Source organism: Trichechus manatus, unplaced genomic scaffold (assembly GCF_000243295.1).
Source record: "Trichechus manatus latirostris isolate Lorelei unplaced genomic scaffold, TriManLat1.0 scaffold00191, whole genome shotgun sequence".
Lineage (NCBI taxonomy): Eukaryota > Metazoa > Chordata > Mammalia > Sirenia > Trichechidae > Trichechus > Trichechus manatus.
The window spans coordinates 2,721,139-2,737,918 of record NW_004444127.1 but is presented as its reverse complement, the minus strand read 5'-3'; the positions used below and the strand labels follow the sequence as shown (position 1 = coordinate 2,737,918).

At 40.7% G+C, this 16,780-nt stretch overlaps 2 protein-coding genes and 1 pseudogene across 3 annotated transcripts in view; 2 read left to right on the top strand and 1 right to left on the bottom strand.

Annotated features, from left to right (window-relative positions):
* Nucleotides 1-6,251, bottom strand: part of ATG13 (autophagy related 13) — a 57,823-nt gene extending 51,572 nt beyond the window's left edge. Inside the window, exons 1-2 of one of the 2 annotated variants that reach the window (XM_023741820.1) lie at nt 5,939-6,251; nt 5,449-5,562 (exon numbers count right to left, since the gene is read on the bottom strand). The gene's annotated coding sequence lies outside the window, so the exon portion shown is untranslated. The other variant, XM_023741819.1, reaches the window with a different exon arrangement.
* Nucleotides 6,252-6,615: 364 nt separating this feature from the next.
* Nucleotides 6,616-16,780, top strand: part of HARBI1 (harbinger transposase derived 1) — a 13,979-nt gene continuing 3,814 nt past the window's right edge. The window contains exons 1-2 of the mRNA XM_004387669.3: nt 6,616-6,714; nt 7,368-8,184. Coding sequence (XP_004387726.1) covers nt 7,515-8,184 — 670 coding nt within the window. The 5' untranslated portion in view covers nt 6,616-6,714; nt 7,368-7,514. The remainder of the gene's footprint in view (nt 6,715-7,367; nt 8,185-16,780) is intronic.
* LOC111822665 (40S ribosomal protein S29 pseudogene) lies at nt 12,151-12,598 on the top strand (annotated as a pseudogene).

Genomic DNA, 16,780 nt, shown 5'->3' with positions numbered 1-16,780 from the left:
TTTTGTACACAGTGTTTGGCACATATTAAAATAAAGCAGGCATTCATAGAGACAAACTCAAATGATCAAAATCCAAGAGATACGACAGATACTAGAAAAATTAGCAAGTTATTCAGATAATAAAAAAACAATAATTTAAAGACTTTAAAATAACTGCTTAATATGTTCAAATAAATAAAACACACAACTGAAAATTTGAGAACTAGAAATTATAAAGAATCAAATAGAAATTCTAGAACTTAAAAAAAAAAACCATAACTAAATTAAAAACTAAATGGTTGATCTTAACAGCAGATTAGACCAGCAAAGAGAGAAACTGTAAAACATAATACACCAAAACCAAACCCACTGCCACTGAGTCAATTTCAACTCACAGCGACTCACAGGAGAGAGCAGAACTGCCCCATTGGGTTTCTAAGGCTGTAAATCTTTATGGAAGCAGACTGCCACATCTTTCTCCCACCAGCAGCAGGCTAGTGGGTTAAAACCACTGACCTTTTGGTTAGCAGCCAAGTCCTTTAACCACTGGGCCACCAGGGCTCCGAAAGAGAATATTGGTTAGAATATCCAAAATCAAACAGAGGCAAAATGGCAGTGTCATAGCTATCCAGTGCTGCCATAAGAGAAATATCACAAGTGGGTGGGTTTAACAAACAAATTTATTTTCTCACAGTTTAGGAGGCTAGAAGTCCGAATTCAGGGTGCCAGCTCTAGGAGAAGGCTTTCTCTATTGGCTTTGGGAGGTTACTCTTTCTTGGCTCTGTGGTGATCTTTATGTGGCATCTATCTTCCCCCATCTCTGTTTGCTCCTCTGTCCTAATCTGATCTTTTTTATACTTCAAAGGTGACTGGTTTAAAACACACCCTATACTGACGGGGCCTCTTAACATAACAAAGAAAACCTATTCCCAAATGGGATTATAACCACAGGGTTATAGGATTTACAACACATATTTTGGGGGGACACAATTCAGTCTGTAACAGATGGAAAACAGAGAGGAGTACAACAGGCATAAAGTAACTATACACATTTGGGATGCTTTTGAGAATGAAAGGGACACTATTAATAATCATACCATAACAACAGGTACAAACTGGGACATGAGGTCATTGAGACCTAGGGGCACAGGGAAATGTCTAACATATGTGTAAATGAAGTTCCAGAAAAAGAAATAGGGGATAAGCAAAATTAGGAAAAACAGAGTTGAGGATTTTGAAGTAAAGAAGTAAAGGGAAATAAACTGGGTAAGTATGGTCTGGCCAGATGACAAGGGAGTCATGAAAGTCACGCAAGAGAGACTCAGATAGTAGATTAGTAGAGAATCAATGCAGATTTTCTGGTAAGTAAAGTTTTAGAAACATTAATCAGAAAACAGAGAGGATGATAAAGTAAAAGGACTAGAAGCAGAGAGACTAGCTAGGAAGCTGTTACAGTAATCCAGATGGGAGTTGATGACAAATTGGATTAGGGTGGCACAGTCAAAATGAAAGGGCAAATATTTTCAAAAGAACAATGAATAATTTGGCAAGAGATTATACAAAAATGATCTAGATAATATCTTTAGCATTTAAAACTAGAAAAAGGTGAACATCAATTACTGAAAAAATAATTTCTATGTATTCCTGTTTTTAACATAGATTTCTGTTTATTGTTGTAGTTTAAGTGAAAGTTTACATTTCAAGTTAGTTTCTCATATAAAAATTTATACATACATTGTTATGTGACCCTAATTGCTCTCCGTATACACTGACAGCACACTCCTCCTTTTCACCTCTGATTTCCCATGTCCATTCAACCAGCTCCTAACCCTCTCTGCCTTCCCATCTCACCTCCGGACAGAAGCTGCCTGTTTAGTCTCTTGTATCTACTTAAGCTAAGAGACACACTCCTCACAAGTATCACTTTATGCCCCACAGTCCAGTCCAATCCCTGTCTGAAGAGTTGGCCTCGGAAACTGTTTTATTTCTGGTCTGATAGAGAATCCAGGGGCCATGCTTTCCGGGGTTCCTCCAGTCTGAGTCAGACCATTAAGCCTGGTCTTTTTACTAGAATTTGAGTTCTGCACCTCACTTTTCTCCTGCTCCATCAGGGACTCCCTGTTGTGTTCCTGTCAGGGCGGTCATTGGTGGTAGTCGGGCACCATCCAGTTCTTCTGGTCTCAGGCTGATGGAGTCTCTGGTTTATGTTGCCCTTTCTGTCTCTTGGGCTAATACTTTTCCTTGTGTCTTTGGTGTTCTTCATTCTCCTTTACTCCAGGTGGTTGAGACTAATTGATGCATCTTAGATGGCTGCTTGCTAGGTTTTAAGACCCCAGACACCACTCACCAAAGTGGGACGCAGAACATTTTCTTAATAAACTTTGTTATGCCGATTGAGCTAGATGTCCCCTGACAGCATGGTCCCCAGACCCCCGCCCCTGCTACTTTGTCCCTCAAAGTGTTTGATTGTATTCAGGAAACTTCTTAGCTTTCGTTTAGTCCAGTTGTGCTGACTTCCCCTGTAGCGTGTCCTGTCCTTCCCTTCACCTAAGATAATTCTCGTCTACTATCTAGTGAACAGATTTTTTTTTAATGTTTTGAGTTTTGGCTTAAAAGCTCAACATGGCAAACTAGCAATAGGTAGCAAGTAAAAAAGCTAAGTTTACAATAAATATTGAAATAAAAACTGAAGGTACAAATTATGTAGAAATTATCAAAATGAATGTGACATAAAAACCAATGAGATACAGCAAAAGCAGAATTCAAAAGAAAATGTATAGCTTTAAACACCCTTATAATTTAAAAACACTTAAAATAAATGAGAAATTTATTTAAGAAACCAGAAAGAAAAAAAAAATAAAGGTTATAAAGATAAAAACCAAGCTTAGTTAACTAGAAAAAAATTTTAAACCAGTGCAAAGACTAAATAAGGCCAACATCTGGTTTCTTGAAAATTCCAAAAGAAACAGACACTCTTGGCAAGTCTGATTAAGGGGGAAAATACCTTTAAGCACATATTTAAAACAGAACAGCTAAATCTCACTAAGAATTTCTCAACATTATCACTCTCCTAATCACCTAATAGCTGCAGACAATACAAAATAAATTGGAAAAAAAAAAAAAAAACCGCTTAAGATTGGGAGGAATGTAAAACAATTTGTAACTCTATACTTGTTTCTATACATATGAATCAAAAGGGAAAGCCGTACCTTAAACAGCAATACCAAGTAATCACGTCTATAAATTCTTGATTTACCTTTACGTTTACTAAGAAGAAAGGAGCCCTAGTGACACAGTGGTTAAGCGCTCCACTTGTAACCAAAAGGTCAGTGGTTTGAACTACTAGCCAGCTGCTGGTGGGAGAAAGATGTGGCAATTGGCTTCCGTAAAGATTTACAGCCTTGGAAACCCAATGGGGTAGTTCTACTCAGTCCTACAGGTTCACTATGAGTCAGAATTGACTGAGGACAATGGGTTTTACTAAGAAGAAAACTAGTGACCCATACTCGTGTGCATATTCATTGTTTTTCTAAGCAGTGGTAATCCACGTTCTCATCCCTTCTCTTGTGACCAAGTACACAAAGAAGACACCACTAGGACATCAAGGCAAATTTCTCATGCAACCTACACTGACCTTCAAAGAATTTCTCTAATAAACTGGCCTGTATTTACCCTATACATTAAAAGCAACCATTTAAAACTCATTTTAAATCATCTTAAGGATTTAAAATCCTTTAAAAGATTTAAAGCTAAAGCTTTTAAGAAAAGTTTCTTGATTTCCCCCAGGCAGAGAGGATTATATCCTCCTTTGCATATTTCCTGGCTCCAATGCCTCTATCACATCACACACTAGTTGAAATTCTTCTCCACAATTTGACAGAGAGGAAGCAAGGAAGTTTATACACTTCATGGTGCTTTATGCAAATTCATCTTACTCATCTCAATGTCCCAAATCGGAAACTACCTTCAAGTCATCCACACATAAAGTTTAGGTAAGCTTTGTTCAAGAATAAACCCCTTTCACTAAAGTGTACAAATTTTAAGACTCTCAAGTCAACACACGCAAGCCAAACAAGTCTTAAGCAATACAATAATTCAAATATTAGCAGAAGAGCTTGCATTTTAAAATCAGAGTCTACAGTTTTCTTTCATTAAAAAAAAAAAGAACTAAAATCATAACACTGAGGAATATTGTTTCTATTATTCATTCTCTGTAATTGAAGTAGCATTCAGCCATACTGCTAATGGATGTAATTATTCATCACTTCTATAATTAAGTGTTCAAAAATGAGGAAGATAAATATTAAAAAATGCAGTTTTATGGCTTTCTAGGTATTAAGATTAAATAACTTCTCTCCACATAAAGATTCAGAAAGAAATACCTTCCACTCCCACTTGAGCCTAATATAATCGCAAAGTATTAGGAATGCACCTTATGGAGTGGGTATGATAAATTCTAAAGTGGATAGATTTTCTGCATAGTCAAATTTATCTTTGAAAATCACTCATATAGTAGGTCTTGGATCCTTGAAAACTCAAAAGTTAATGCGTTAGACTTCTTTTGGCATTTAGGCTACAGACACCCTGCTCTGAGTCTTGGAGATTACACTTTAATGTGGCTTAGGGGAAGAAGGGAAGGACAATGGAAAAAATGAGAGATTTGTCTTGTTCCCACCTCCGTACAGTACAGTTCCAGTACGTCTGTATGGTGGAACTGCACTGAGTTCAGCTGATTCTTAGCCCTTAAAACAATATAATTTGGAACTAAAGATCTGCAGTTTTTGCTTGAATTTTAATACTCACTACTGGAGAAAAAATACAAATATAAAACAAGAACTGTTAGGTACAAGTACAGTAATGGAAAATTGAGTGGTTTGCAATTTTTGTGAAATTAAATCGCAAACGTTGCCATAGCCTTAACTTTATACCTAAAGGGGTACAATTTGAAAACAGTGCATGAATTAGCTACATCCATCTGTACTGCAGATGAGTGTACGTGACAGGCTACTTCAGCACTTATTCATCATCCACTGTGTATTAAAAGTATTGTTGAGTCAGGATTCCATTCCACAAACATTATAAGGCTTCTGCTGAGCTGAAAAACAGGGAGTTGGTGGGGGGGGACCCAAAAAACCTTACAATTTAGTTGAAGCCACAATATCCAGACACGAAAAGGACTAACGCTCATAAGAGAACACAAAAAAACCTGGAAGTTAATTAAGTCTAAAGAAAGGGTCTGTTGTTTATCATTTGTATTGTTGCACATCTGCCACTGAAGGTGTTCAATAAATTCTACGAAATAGGTACTTTTTCGGGGGGAGGGAAGTGGACTTGTGGGGGTACTAGAAGAACAATACTGAAGAGGAAAAGCTATGCTGAATTAACCAGACTGATTGGGAACCAACTGACTGGGAAAGTGAAAACTGAAATGAGTTCATGATGAGCCCAAGAAGGTGCTTAGCCACTTACCCAGAGATTTATTTAATGAGAATGAGTCGCAGGTTTCCAAAGGCCGTTCCACTCCCAGTAAGAAGACAGTCGTGAACCTTCGGTCCCTTTTTTCACTAGTCAAGTCACCCTCACCTACACGCGGAGTACATATTTGGCACTCAACAAATCCTGATCGAAGGAAAACCTGCCTTACTCATATTGGTGCCCAACCCCGGAGTTATGGCCCCACAAGTTACCTCCAAAAAGTTCCCTACGACTTAAATCAGGGTTCTGGGAAAGTAGAGAGGAAAGCTCTGGGGCTCTTTGTAAGACGGAACAATCAAGAACCAATGGGCCTACTCCAACCTGACTTTCCAAAGAAAACTCAGGGACTCAGGGGGCTGAGGCGCGATTAGTAGGCTTCGGCTTCCACAGGAGGTACACGGCGGGCCGCAGATCCATAGCCTCCTACCCGGGGGCGCTGAAAGTTCTGGGGGTAGGGGGTGGGTATACCCCCTAAAGTTAGTACCTGCGAGGCTGCGGCACAGATAGTGGCTCGGGACTCTCATTACGGAGGCCGGGGCCTGGGGCCGACCAGCCGCGCCTCCTGGCTGAGGGCTCCGCGCTCCGGGGCTGCAGTGACAGCACGGGTCGCAGAAAGATACCTCACGCCGCAGGAGGCTCCGGTCTTGTAGGCCCGGGTGTTTCGCTCCGCTCCCAGAACTGCGCGGGTTTTCTCACTCACGTCGACCGGCGCTCCTTAGGGCTCCCCTCACAGCTCAGGCGATTACTCCAGCCTTAAGCCCAGCAGCCAGTCGGTTCCAAGCGCCGTCATCCTCAGTGTTTGTTTTCATCCGCTTCTGTGAAGGCGGCGGGGTGGGGGGGGGGGAGGAAGAGGGCTATGAGGGAAATCTTGCTGCCTAACCTCAGCCGCACTTTCGCTACCGACTTGCGTGCCTTATTTTGTTCTTTTTACTCTCCGAAATCCCCATGAAAATTGATTCTCTATCCATATAATTCTTCCAAGCCAATTTTCACAAGTGTCTCAGGGGAAAAGAAAGCATAATCTGTGTGTGTTTAAAAGAGTAAGGAGATTTGTGTCGTGTGTGGAATATGCGACAGCGAACCGCAGGTCGCAGTGGCAGCGGCAGTGAGGACACGGCGTAGGGCGGGCACTGACGCAGAGAGGGAGGTGCGGCTGATAAGCGCCTTGGCGGCCTAAGTGCGGTCGCCGGTTCCGGAGGAGGGACCAACAGGGCTGGTTGGGCGGGGGAGTGCGGCTGGTAACCAGGCAGCCGCGGAGAGGTGGGTGACGGGCTTTGGAGGACTTTGGCTGGCTCAGTTAGACTTTTTTTAAGGCGCCCTGGAAAAACGGCGGTGTCGCTTCTTTCGTCCTTTCCTTTTTAACCTATCTGGTCATCCTTCCTGGCCCTCAGCTTCAACGATTTGGATTTCTTGGGGGTGAGGGGAAAGCCTGTTGTGTAGCACACGGTCTACAGCCACCAAGTTGGGTCGTGGGCGTTTTGGGCCCACTTGGTTTGAGATACCCCACATCCGTCGCGTACTTATCAGGTGGGAGCTTTGGGTAATGAAACTTCGTTACTAATACTTGCAGAGGTTAGTTACGACTTAAGTCAGCTGCTTTGTAACCTGTATAGTTAGAAGCAGACCTCTTTTGCCTTGTGGATAATTATACCATCACTTCCATTAATCTTTTGCTGTTCTTAGTTGAAATGTCAAGTATTAAATGAGCCACTGAGATTGAACTCCCATCAGCTCTCAAACCAGAGCAAGCCTGTCCCACCGTCATGAGTTAGTGGAGAGAAACCCAGAGTTACAAGTACAGCACCTTTGCTTGAACAGAATGAAAATTTGCAGCAAAAAGGCTGTTTTAGCCTTTGAGTCATTTCTTTCAGTCTTTGATAGGTTTCTAATGTTTTCCTTTTTAACCTTTACAGAGAGAAGATTATAAATGCCAGAACCATTTAACTGATGATTAGCTGTTGAATCCTGACACTTTAAAATACCCTTTTACACCAACTACTTCATTGGGAAGAGCTCAGAATAAGTAACAGAAGGAAGGAGCGACAACATTCAAATACACCATGGCTATACCAATAACAGTGCTTGACTGTGATCTCTTGCTGTATGGCCGAGGTCACCGGACATTGGACCGTTTTAAGTTGGATGATGTGACTGATGAATACTTGATGTCCATGTATGGGTTCCCACGACAGTTCATTTATTACTTAGTGGAGCTCTTGGGGGCTAGTCTTTCTAGACCTACTCAGCGATCCAGGGCTATTAGTCCAGAGACACAGATCCTTGCAGCATTGGGCTTCTATACCTCAGGTTCCTTCCAGACTCGGATGGGAGATGCTATTGGAATCAGTCAGGCCTCTATGAGTCGTTGTGTTGCCAATGTCACCGAAGCACTGGTGGAAAGGGCCTCGCAGTTCATTCACTTTCCAGCTGATGAAACCTCCATGCAGGTTCTAAAGGATGAATTCTTTGGGTTGGCGGGGATACCAGGGGTGATAGGGGTGGTTGACTGTATCCATGTGGCAATCAAGGCACCCAGTGCTGAAGACCTCTCCTATGTGAACCGCAAAGGTCTGCATTCTTTGAACTGCCTGATGGTGTGTGACCTCAGAGGGGCACTAATGACTGTGGAGACAAACTGGCCAGGCAGCCTACAGGACTATGCTGTACTGCAGCAGTCTTCTCTCTGTAGTCAGTTTGAAGCCGGGATGCACAAAGATAGCTGGCTGCTTGGTAAGTTTACACGTGAAAATACTTCATTTTGTAGCCAGAGAAAAATTATGTAGCAGAATAGAGAGAAATGTGGGAGCCTATAGGTGGGGGCTGACTCAATAGCCGCTAACAATAGACTTAAGTCTCAGTCCTGTCACTTTTTGAGGCCTCAGTTAAGTCACTAGAACTCTTCTGCACCTTCATTTTTATCATTGGTGGAAATAATGCCAGCAGCAGTAATACCTGTTGTGAATGAAGATTAGGTAATCTATAGAAGCCCTGGTGGCAAAGTGATTAAGAGCTACGGCTGCTAACCGAGAGGTCAGCAGTTCGAATCCACCAGCCGCTTTTTGGAAATCCTGTGGGGCACTTCTACTCTGTTCTATAGGGTCACTGTGAGTCTGAATTGACTTGACGGCATACAACAACAACAACATATGAAAGTTCACTATGAAGTACTGTACAAATATATAAATATAGGAGATAGTTTTTACCATTGATGACTGCCACTGTGATATCTATATGAAAATTATAGTAGGCGGTGCATTTAAACAGATATTGTTACAGGAACTCACTTCCCAGATCTGTCCGAGTCCCGTACAAATGGGTTTTATAGATGAGTTGGAAAGCCTGGCTTAGTGATAGGAGTAGGACAAGAACCCATGACTGGAACTCATTCAGTTTTGAGCAATGTAAACCGAGATGCCTGTACAGCTGTGGGAAATACAGTTAGTTAGCTGTGATAAAGACCGTTAGCCTGACAACTTTGTTTTTTAAAGCACTAATCTTATATGAGCAACAGGACAACAAAGATTATCTTGTATACAACATACAATGAGACATTAAGGATTAGAAGATCTCTCTTTAGGACCACCGTGATACCTGCACAGCACTTGCTCATGGTACAATGTTTGACATGTAGTAGACACTCAGAAAACATTTCTCTTGAGCGTACTTCCTGGCATGTTAAAGAGAAATCTACCCTATTCCAAATGGGAAGGGACTGCTGTCAGAGTGATTGGTTTAGAGCTGCCAGGGTGGTATGTGTAGTATCTTGAAACTTAATGATTTTCTTGAGTTTTTGCTTTTATACACCATCATCAATGCCAAAATATAGGCACTGGCATCTGACTTAATTTCCTATTTTGCCTATATCACCTTCAAATAATGTGAGAAACTGGACTATTTGAAGAAGAATGGGGCATCAGGATTGGAGGAAGACTCATTAACAACCTGCATTATGCAGATGACACAACCTTGTTTGCTGAAAGTGAAGAGGACTTGAAGTACTTACTGATGGAGATCAAAGACCACAGCCTTCGGTATGGGTTACACCTCAACATAAAGAAAACAAAAATCCTCACAACTGGACCAATAAGCAACATCATGATAAATGGAAAAAAGATTAAAGTTGTGAAAGATTGCATTTTATGTAGATCCACAGTCAACACCCATGGAAGCAGCTGTCAAGATCAAAAGATGCATTGCATTGGGCAAATCTGCTACAAAAGACCTCTTTAAAGTGTTGAAAAGCAAAGATGTCACCTCGAAGATTAAGGTGCAACTGACCCAAGCCATGGTATTTTCAATTGCCTCATATGCATGTGAAAGCTGGACAATGAATAAGGAAGACCAAAGAATTGATGCCTTTGAATTGTGGTGTTGGCAAAGAATGTTGACTATACCGTGGACTGCCAAAGGAATGAACAAATCTATCTTGGAAGAAGTACAACCAGAATGCTCCTTAAAAGCAAGGATGGCAAGACTACGTCTTACTTTGGATATGTTGTCAGGAGGGATCAGTCCCTGGAGAGGGACATCATGCTTGGTAAAGTACATGGTCAGCAGAAAAGAGGAAGACCCTCAGCGAGATGGATTGACACAGTGGCTGCAACAGTGGGCTCAAGTATAACAATTGTGAGCATAGCGCAGGACTGGGCAGTGTTTCGTTCTATAGTACATAGGGTCCCTATGAGTTGGAATCGACACAAGGGCACCTAACAACAACACAACAACCTTCAGAACACCAGCTTTTTTCTACCCTATTGGATCTTTGTTTAAATCTCACCTTCTGCTTACCTTGAACTTTTAAATTCCATTCTCACACAACTCACACCAAGAAATGAAGGAAAGCGTGTTTTGCAAGTGTCTAACCTAGCTACTTCTTCTGCAGTTGTGAGTACCAAGCTGGTCTCTTATGTATATCTTCACTTTGTACCCTAACAATAAAGCCAAAAAAAAAAAAACGAGAAGGGAAACCCTGGTGGCTTAGTGGTTAAGAGTTTGGCTGCTAACCAAAAGGTCAGCAGTTCAAATCCACCAGGCACTACTAGGAAACCCTGTGGGACAGTTCTAATAGAGTCGCTATGAGTCAGAATCATCGCCAGCTAACATTTATTGAGTACTTGTGATCTATCAGGTGATGTTGTAAGCACTTTGCATGGAATATCTCAATTATCCTTACAAAAACTCATTTTAAGAGTTAAATACTAATATGATCAACATTTTTACAGAAAAGGAAACTGAGGCATAGAAATTTTAAGTCACATACTCAAGATCATTCAGTTAGTAACTGGTGGAGCCAAAATTGATCACTGTGCTATACTTGCAAATTAAATACTGAGCTAAGTTCTTGAACATTTCTCAAGGGTGAAATGGCTGTGGGCTAGAGTGCCTCTTCAGAAGCTTCCTCCTCTTTGCTTCTAAGTATCAGTAAGCTGGCCTTGGCATTTGAGTATGGATATGAATTTACTGATGTAACATTAGCTCTATGACTGCTTCCATCTAAAGTTCACATGTTTTCATTGCTGTTTATATTTAAAGTGAGTGAAAATAAGTATATCCCATCCTCTAGTGCCCCTTCTTTCAACTTAGACCTTAGTGGAGTAGTAGTATTAGACTTGCCTCATTTTTCTAAGAACTTATTTTCATAACCAAATACTTCTTTGAGTTGCAAATACTGGAAAATAAAATTACATAAAGTTCGGGAAATGCTGGGAGGTTAATGTTTGAATGTGCAGGGCCTTTCTGGATTTATCAAGTAAAAAAAAAGTAGAAACGTACAGTGTTGAGGTAAATCTGAAAACAGCATTGTCTTAGTTATCTAGTGCTGCTGTAGCAGAAATACCACAAGTGGATGACTTCAACAAACAGAAATTTATTCTTTGACAGTTTAGGAGGCTAGAAGTCTGAATTCAGGGTGTCAGCTCTAGGGAAGGCTTTCTCTCTGTATTGGCTCTGGGGGAAGGTCCTTATCTCCTTTCAACATCTGTGGGCCCAGTGTTTCTTGGAGATATCCATGTGTCTTGGCATCAATCTTCCTCTGGCTCTAGGAGGTTCCAGTGCAAGGACCCTGGGTCCAAAGGATGCACTCTGCTGCCAGCTCTTCTTTCTTGGTGATAGTGAGGTCACTCCTCTCTCTGCTCATTTCTTTCTCCTTTTATCTCTTGAATGATAAAAGGTGACTCAAGCAAGGGTGTGTCTTGAATAATGGTGTGACTCAAGATACACCCCACACTGAGCCTGCCTCATGGACATATATAGGTTAGGATTTACAACACATCACAAAATGGAGGACAACCACACAATACTGGAAAGTTGACAGATATTTTGGGGAGACTATCACAATGCAATCTGTGACAAGCATTCTCTTAAAATCATTGTCTGACTAGTCACAGAAAGAGTGCTTGAGGACTGGGTTTTCTATGTATGTCTGTGAGCATTTAAGTGAAGCTGTGGCATGTGGTTAGAGCCAGGGAAAATCAGAGGGATAGGGCTGGTCCTCTGAGAAGCCCAACAGTCATTTAAGCAGTATCTGAGTTTAGCGTTTGCTCTTTGTAAATCCAGTTTCTCCAGCACTTCATTTCCAGAAAACCTAAAAAAACCCAAAACTAAACAGTCTGAGTATTTCAAACAATAAATTAAGAATAGGGATAAATCAAGAAATAGAGCTCTTTCTTTTTGTCTTGGTGTATCCCTCAAAGCAAAATGCATTACCAGCAGCTCTACTGGAGCCACCCACAAAAATTCAGCCAGGGTTCCTGCCGTTGCTGTGTGTGCTCAAACAGGCACGGTCTGATTGGAAGTACAGCCTCAGTACGTGTTGCCAGTGTTTCGTCAGTACACGAAGGATATAGGCTTCATCAGGTTGGACTAAGTGATCTCCCTTGAATGGATTATCCAAGATGTCGACCCAACAAAAGACACAATGCAAATTGTATATAAAATTAAAAAAATCTTCAATTATGGAAAAAAAAAGTTATTAACAAATAGTAAGTTCTCAGCATTGCCCAGTAGAAAACATGGTTTACAACCTTGTTAAAGAAGACTATATATTGTTGTTGTTGTTAGGTGGGGTCAAGTAAGTTCCAACTTGTGGTAACCCTGTGTATGACAGAACCAAACATTGTCCAGTCCTATGCTGTCCTCACAATTGTTGCTATGTTTGAGCCCATTGTTGCAGCCACTGTGTCAATCCATCCTGTTGAGGATGTTCCTCTTTTTCGCTGATCTTCTACCTTACCAGGTATGAAGGCCTTCTCAGGAGCTGGTCCCTTCTGATAACATGTCCAAAGTACATGAGATGAAGTCTCGCCATCCTCGCTTCCAAGGAATACTCTGGTTGTACTTCTTCCAAGACAGACTTGTTAGTTTGTGTGTGTGTGTGTGTAATATAACTATGGAACTTGCTTTCAGCAAGTCCTCCTGCTGAAAGCGAAGAGGATTTGAAGCACTTACTTACTGATGAAGGTCAAAGACCACAGCCTTCAGTATGGGTTACATCTCAACATAAAGAAAACAGAAATCCTCACAACTGAACCAATAAGGAAATCATGATAAATGGAGAAAAGATTGAAGTTGTCAAGGATTTCATTTTACTTGGATCCACAATCAACACCCATGAAAGCAGCAGTTAAGAAATCAAATGATGCATTGCATTAGGCAAATCTGCTCTAAAGGACCTCTTTAAAATGTTAAAAAGCAAAGATATCACTTTAAGGACTAAGGTGCATCTGACGCAAGCCATGGTGTTTTCAGTCGCCTCATATGCTTGTGAAAGCTGGACCATGAATAAGGAAGACCAAAGAAGAATTGATGCTTTTGAATTGTGTTGGCGAAGAATATTGGATATACCATGGACTGCCAAAAGGATGAACAAATCTGTCTTGGAAGAAGTACAGCCAGAATGCTCATTAGAATTAAGGATGGTGAGACTTTGTCTCACATCCTTTTGGACGTATTATCAGGAGGGACCAGTCCCTGGAGAAGGACATCATGCTTGGGAAGTGGAGGGTTAGCAAAGGAGAGGAGGACCCTGGATGGAATGGATTGACACAGTGCGTGCAGCGGTGGCCTCAAACATGGAAGTGGGAGTGGTGAAGGACTGGGCAGTGTTTTCTGTTGTACAGGGGTTGTTAGGAGTAGGAATCAACTCGATGGCACCTAACAACAACTGTGGAACAACATAAGGTAGCATAATATGAAATACTTGAGTAAATTGGTATATAGTTTATGGAGGAAATCAGAAAAATAAAAGATGAATATTGTTGGGAAGGCATCTTTGAAAGGTAGATCTTGAAGTGGGACTTGGTAATTACGACAACTACTATCATTTCCTTAACATTATGCTAAAATTTTTATATCCATTGTCTCATTTAATCCTAAATGCAACTCCATGAGGTATTATCATTCCCATTTTTTAGATAAGCAAGCTGAGGTTTAAGTTTTTAAAGTAGATCATATGAGGAGTTACTCTATTTGGCAAATATTCCTTTTGTTAAGGACTTCAATCGAGGTCATGCAGGAATTTGATTTTCTTTTTCTCCACACCTCGGTTCCCCAGATTCAGCTGGAATTATGGCTTTAAAGGAGTTTGTTGAATTGTTTACAGGATCTAGTTGAAAATAAGTAGACTGTGCAAAATCTCTGAAAAATTCTTATGTCCTTTTTGAGTCCCTTCTTTCTAGAAAGAGTGGAAATGGAGAGATGGATATTGCAGCACCATTTAGCAAATGGTTATTAAAGCCTCTTTTGGTACTATGCCACATGGTAGGCACCAAGTGTGCTAGGAAAGAGTACCCATGGAAGTTGAAGATGTTGAAATGGATTCACTTAGTACTATCAGTTCTAGCACAGCTAGCACATATGCCTTATAAGTCTGCATGAACTGTACAGAAAAACTAGTTTGAAGACCTCTGAACTAGTATAGTGTTTCCCAAGCTTTCCAAACCAAAAGAATCATCTGAAGAATTTATTAAAAATGTACATTTCTTTTTTTATTTTTTTATTAAAAATGTAAATTTCTTTTTTATTAAAAATGTACATTTCTTGCAAATCAAAACTACAATGAGATACCGTCTCACCCCAACAAGGCTAGCATTAATCCAAAAAACACAAAATAATAAATGTTGGAGAGGTTGTGGAGAGACTGGAACACTTATACACTGTTGGTGGGAATGTAGAATGGTACAACCACTTTGGAAATCGATTTGATGCTTCCTTAAAAACTGGAAGTACAAGTACCATTGGATCTAGCAATCCCACTCCTTGGAATCTATCCTAGAGAAATAAGAGCCATCACATGAATAGATACATGCACACCCATGTTCATTGCAGCAGCGTTCACAATAGCAAAAAGATGGAAACAACCTAGGTGCCCATCAATGGACGAATAGATAAGAAATTATCATATATTCATACAATGGAATACTATGCAACGAAAAAGAACAATGATGAATCTGTGAAACATCTTATAACTTGGTGGGATCTGGAAGGCATTATGCTGAGTGAATTTAGTCAGTTGTGAAAGGATAAATATTGTATGAGACCACTATTATAAGAACTCAAAAAAAGATTTAAACACAGAAGAAAACATTCTTTGATGGTTTATTAAGAAAATGTTCTGCATCCCACTTTGGTGAGTGGCGTCTGGGGTCTTAAAACCTAGTGAGTGGCCATCTAAGATGCATCAGTTGGTCCCAACCGACATGGAGCAAAAGAGAATGAAAAACACTAAAGACACAAGGAAAATATTAGCCCAGGAGACAAAAGGGCCACATAAAGCAGAGACTCCATCAGCCTGAGGCCAGAAGAACTAGATGGTGCCCGGCTACCACCGATGACTGCCCTGAGAGTCCCTGATGGAGCAGGAGAAAAGTGGAGTGCAGAACTCAAATTCTAGTAAAAAGAACAGACTTAATGGTTTGATTGAGACTGGAGGGACCCTGGAAGACATGGCCCCTAGACTCTCTGTTAATCCAAAACTAAAACCATTCCCGAGGCCAACTCTTCAGACAAAGATTAGACTGGACTATGGGACATAAAATGATACTCGTGAAGAGTGTGCTTCTTAGGTCAAGTAGATACATGAGACTAAATGGGCAGCTCCTGTCCAGAGGTGAGATGAGAAGGCAGAGAGGGTCAGGAGCTGGTTGGATGGACATGGGAAATCAGAGGTGGAAAGGAGGAGTGTGCTGTCACTTTATAGGGAGAGCAACTAGGCCCACATAACAATGTACATACAAATTTTTGTATGAGAAAGTAACCTGAGCTGTAAACTTTGACTTAAAACACAACAATTCTTTTAAAAAGAGTACATTTCTGGGCCCCACTCAAACCTAAGGAATGAGAATCTTCAAGGAAAGAACCTAGACATCCATTTTTAACAGGTGCTCTAAATGATTCATGTAATTAGACAAGTCTGGAAAACACTGGTCTCTAGAGGACATGTGGCCGATGGGATAATGTAGAGGAAGATTGGCAAGAGTATGAGTAAAGATGTTAAAAAAAAGAGAGAGAAGTGATGGGTGATTGTATCCAAAGAACACTAGCGGATTTGTGGGATAGGGTGCAGGAGAAGCCAACCCTAGGATTAGCTGTGATTCTGCTTTGTTTGTTTAGCACTGTTTCATTTAGGCTGTCATCCCTTCCTATCTTCATTCACATCTGTCCCTTTAGACTGCATTACCTAATTCTCATTCTCTAGATATACCTGTTCCTGCAGACAGTTCAGCCTGAGTTCTTATTTCTTCAGCTCTTGGCCTAGTCCGGCTAAGCAGCTTTGGGTAAGATCTGCCAGAATGTTTTCTGGATGACTGATCATGTAAGCAATTGTAATCTGTTTAGCAATTCTGATCCAAATCCTCTCCTGAGTGTTTGTCTTTCACTGGTGCTTTGATTGTAACCAGTTAATGTTGACAGAACATTTTTTTTTGTTGTTGGGTTTTGTTTTGTTTTTTTTTTTAATTGTGCTTCAGGTGAAGGTTTACAGAACAAATAGTTTCTCATGAAACAGTAGTACACATACTGTTTTATGACATTGGTTAACAACCCCACGAAACCCCACGACATGCCAACCCTCTCCCTTCTTGACCTTTTTTTTTTTTTTTTGGTAAAAATATACATAGCCAAAGATACACCATTTCAAAAATTTCTACATGCACACTTCAGTGACATCGACTACACTCTTCCACTTGTGCTGCTATTCTCACTTTAGATGAAGGTTTACAGAACAAAATAGTTTCTCATTAAACAGTTAGTACACATGTTGCCCTATGACAATGGTAAACAACCTCACAAAACATCAACACTATTCTTACTTAACCTTGGGTTCCCTATC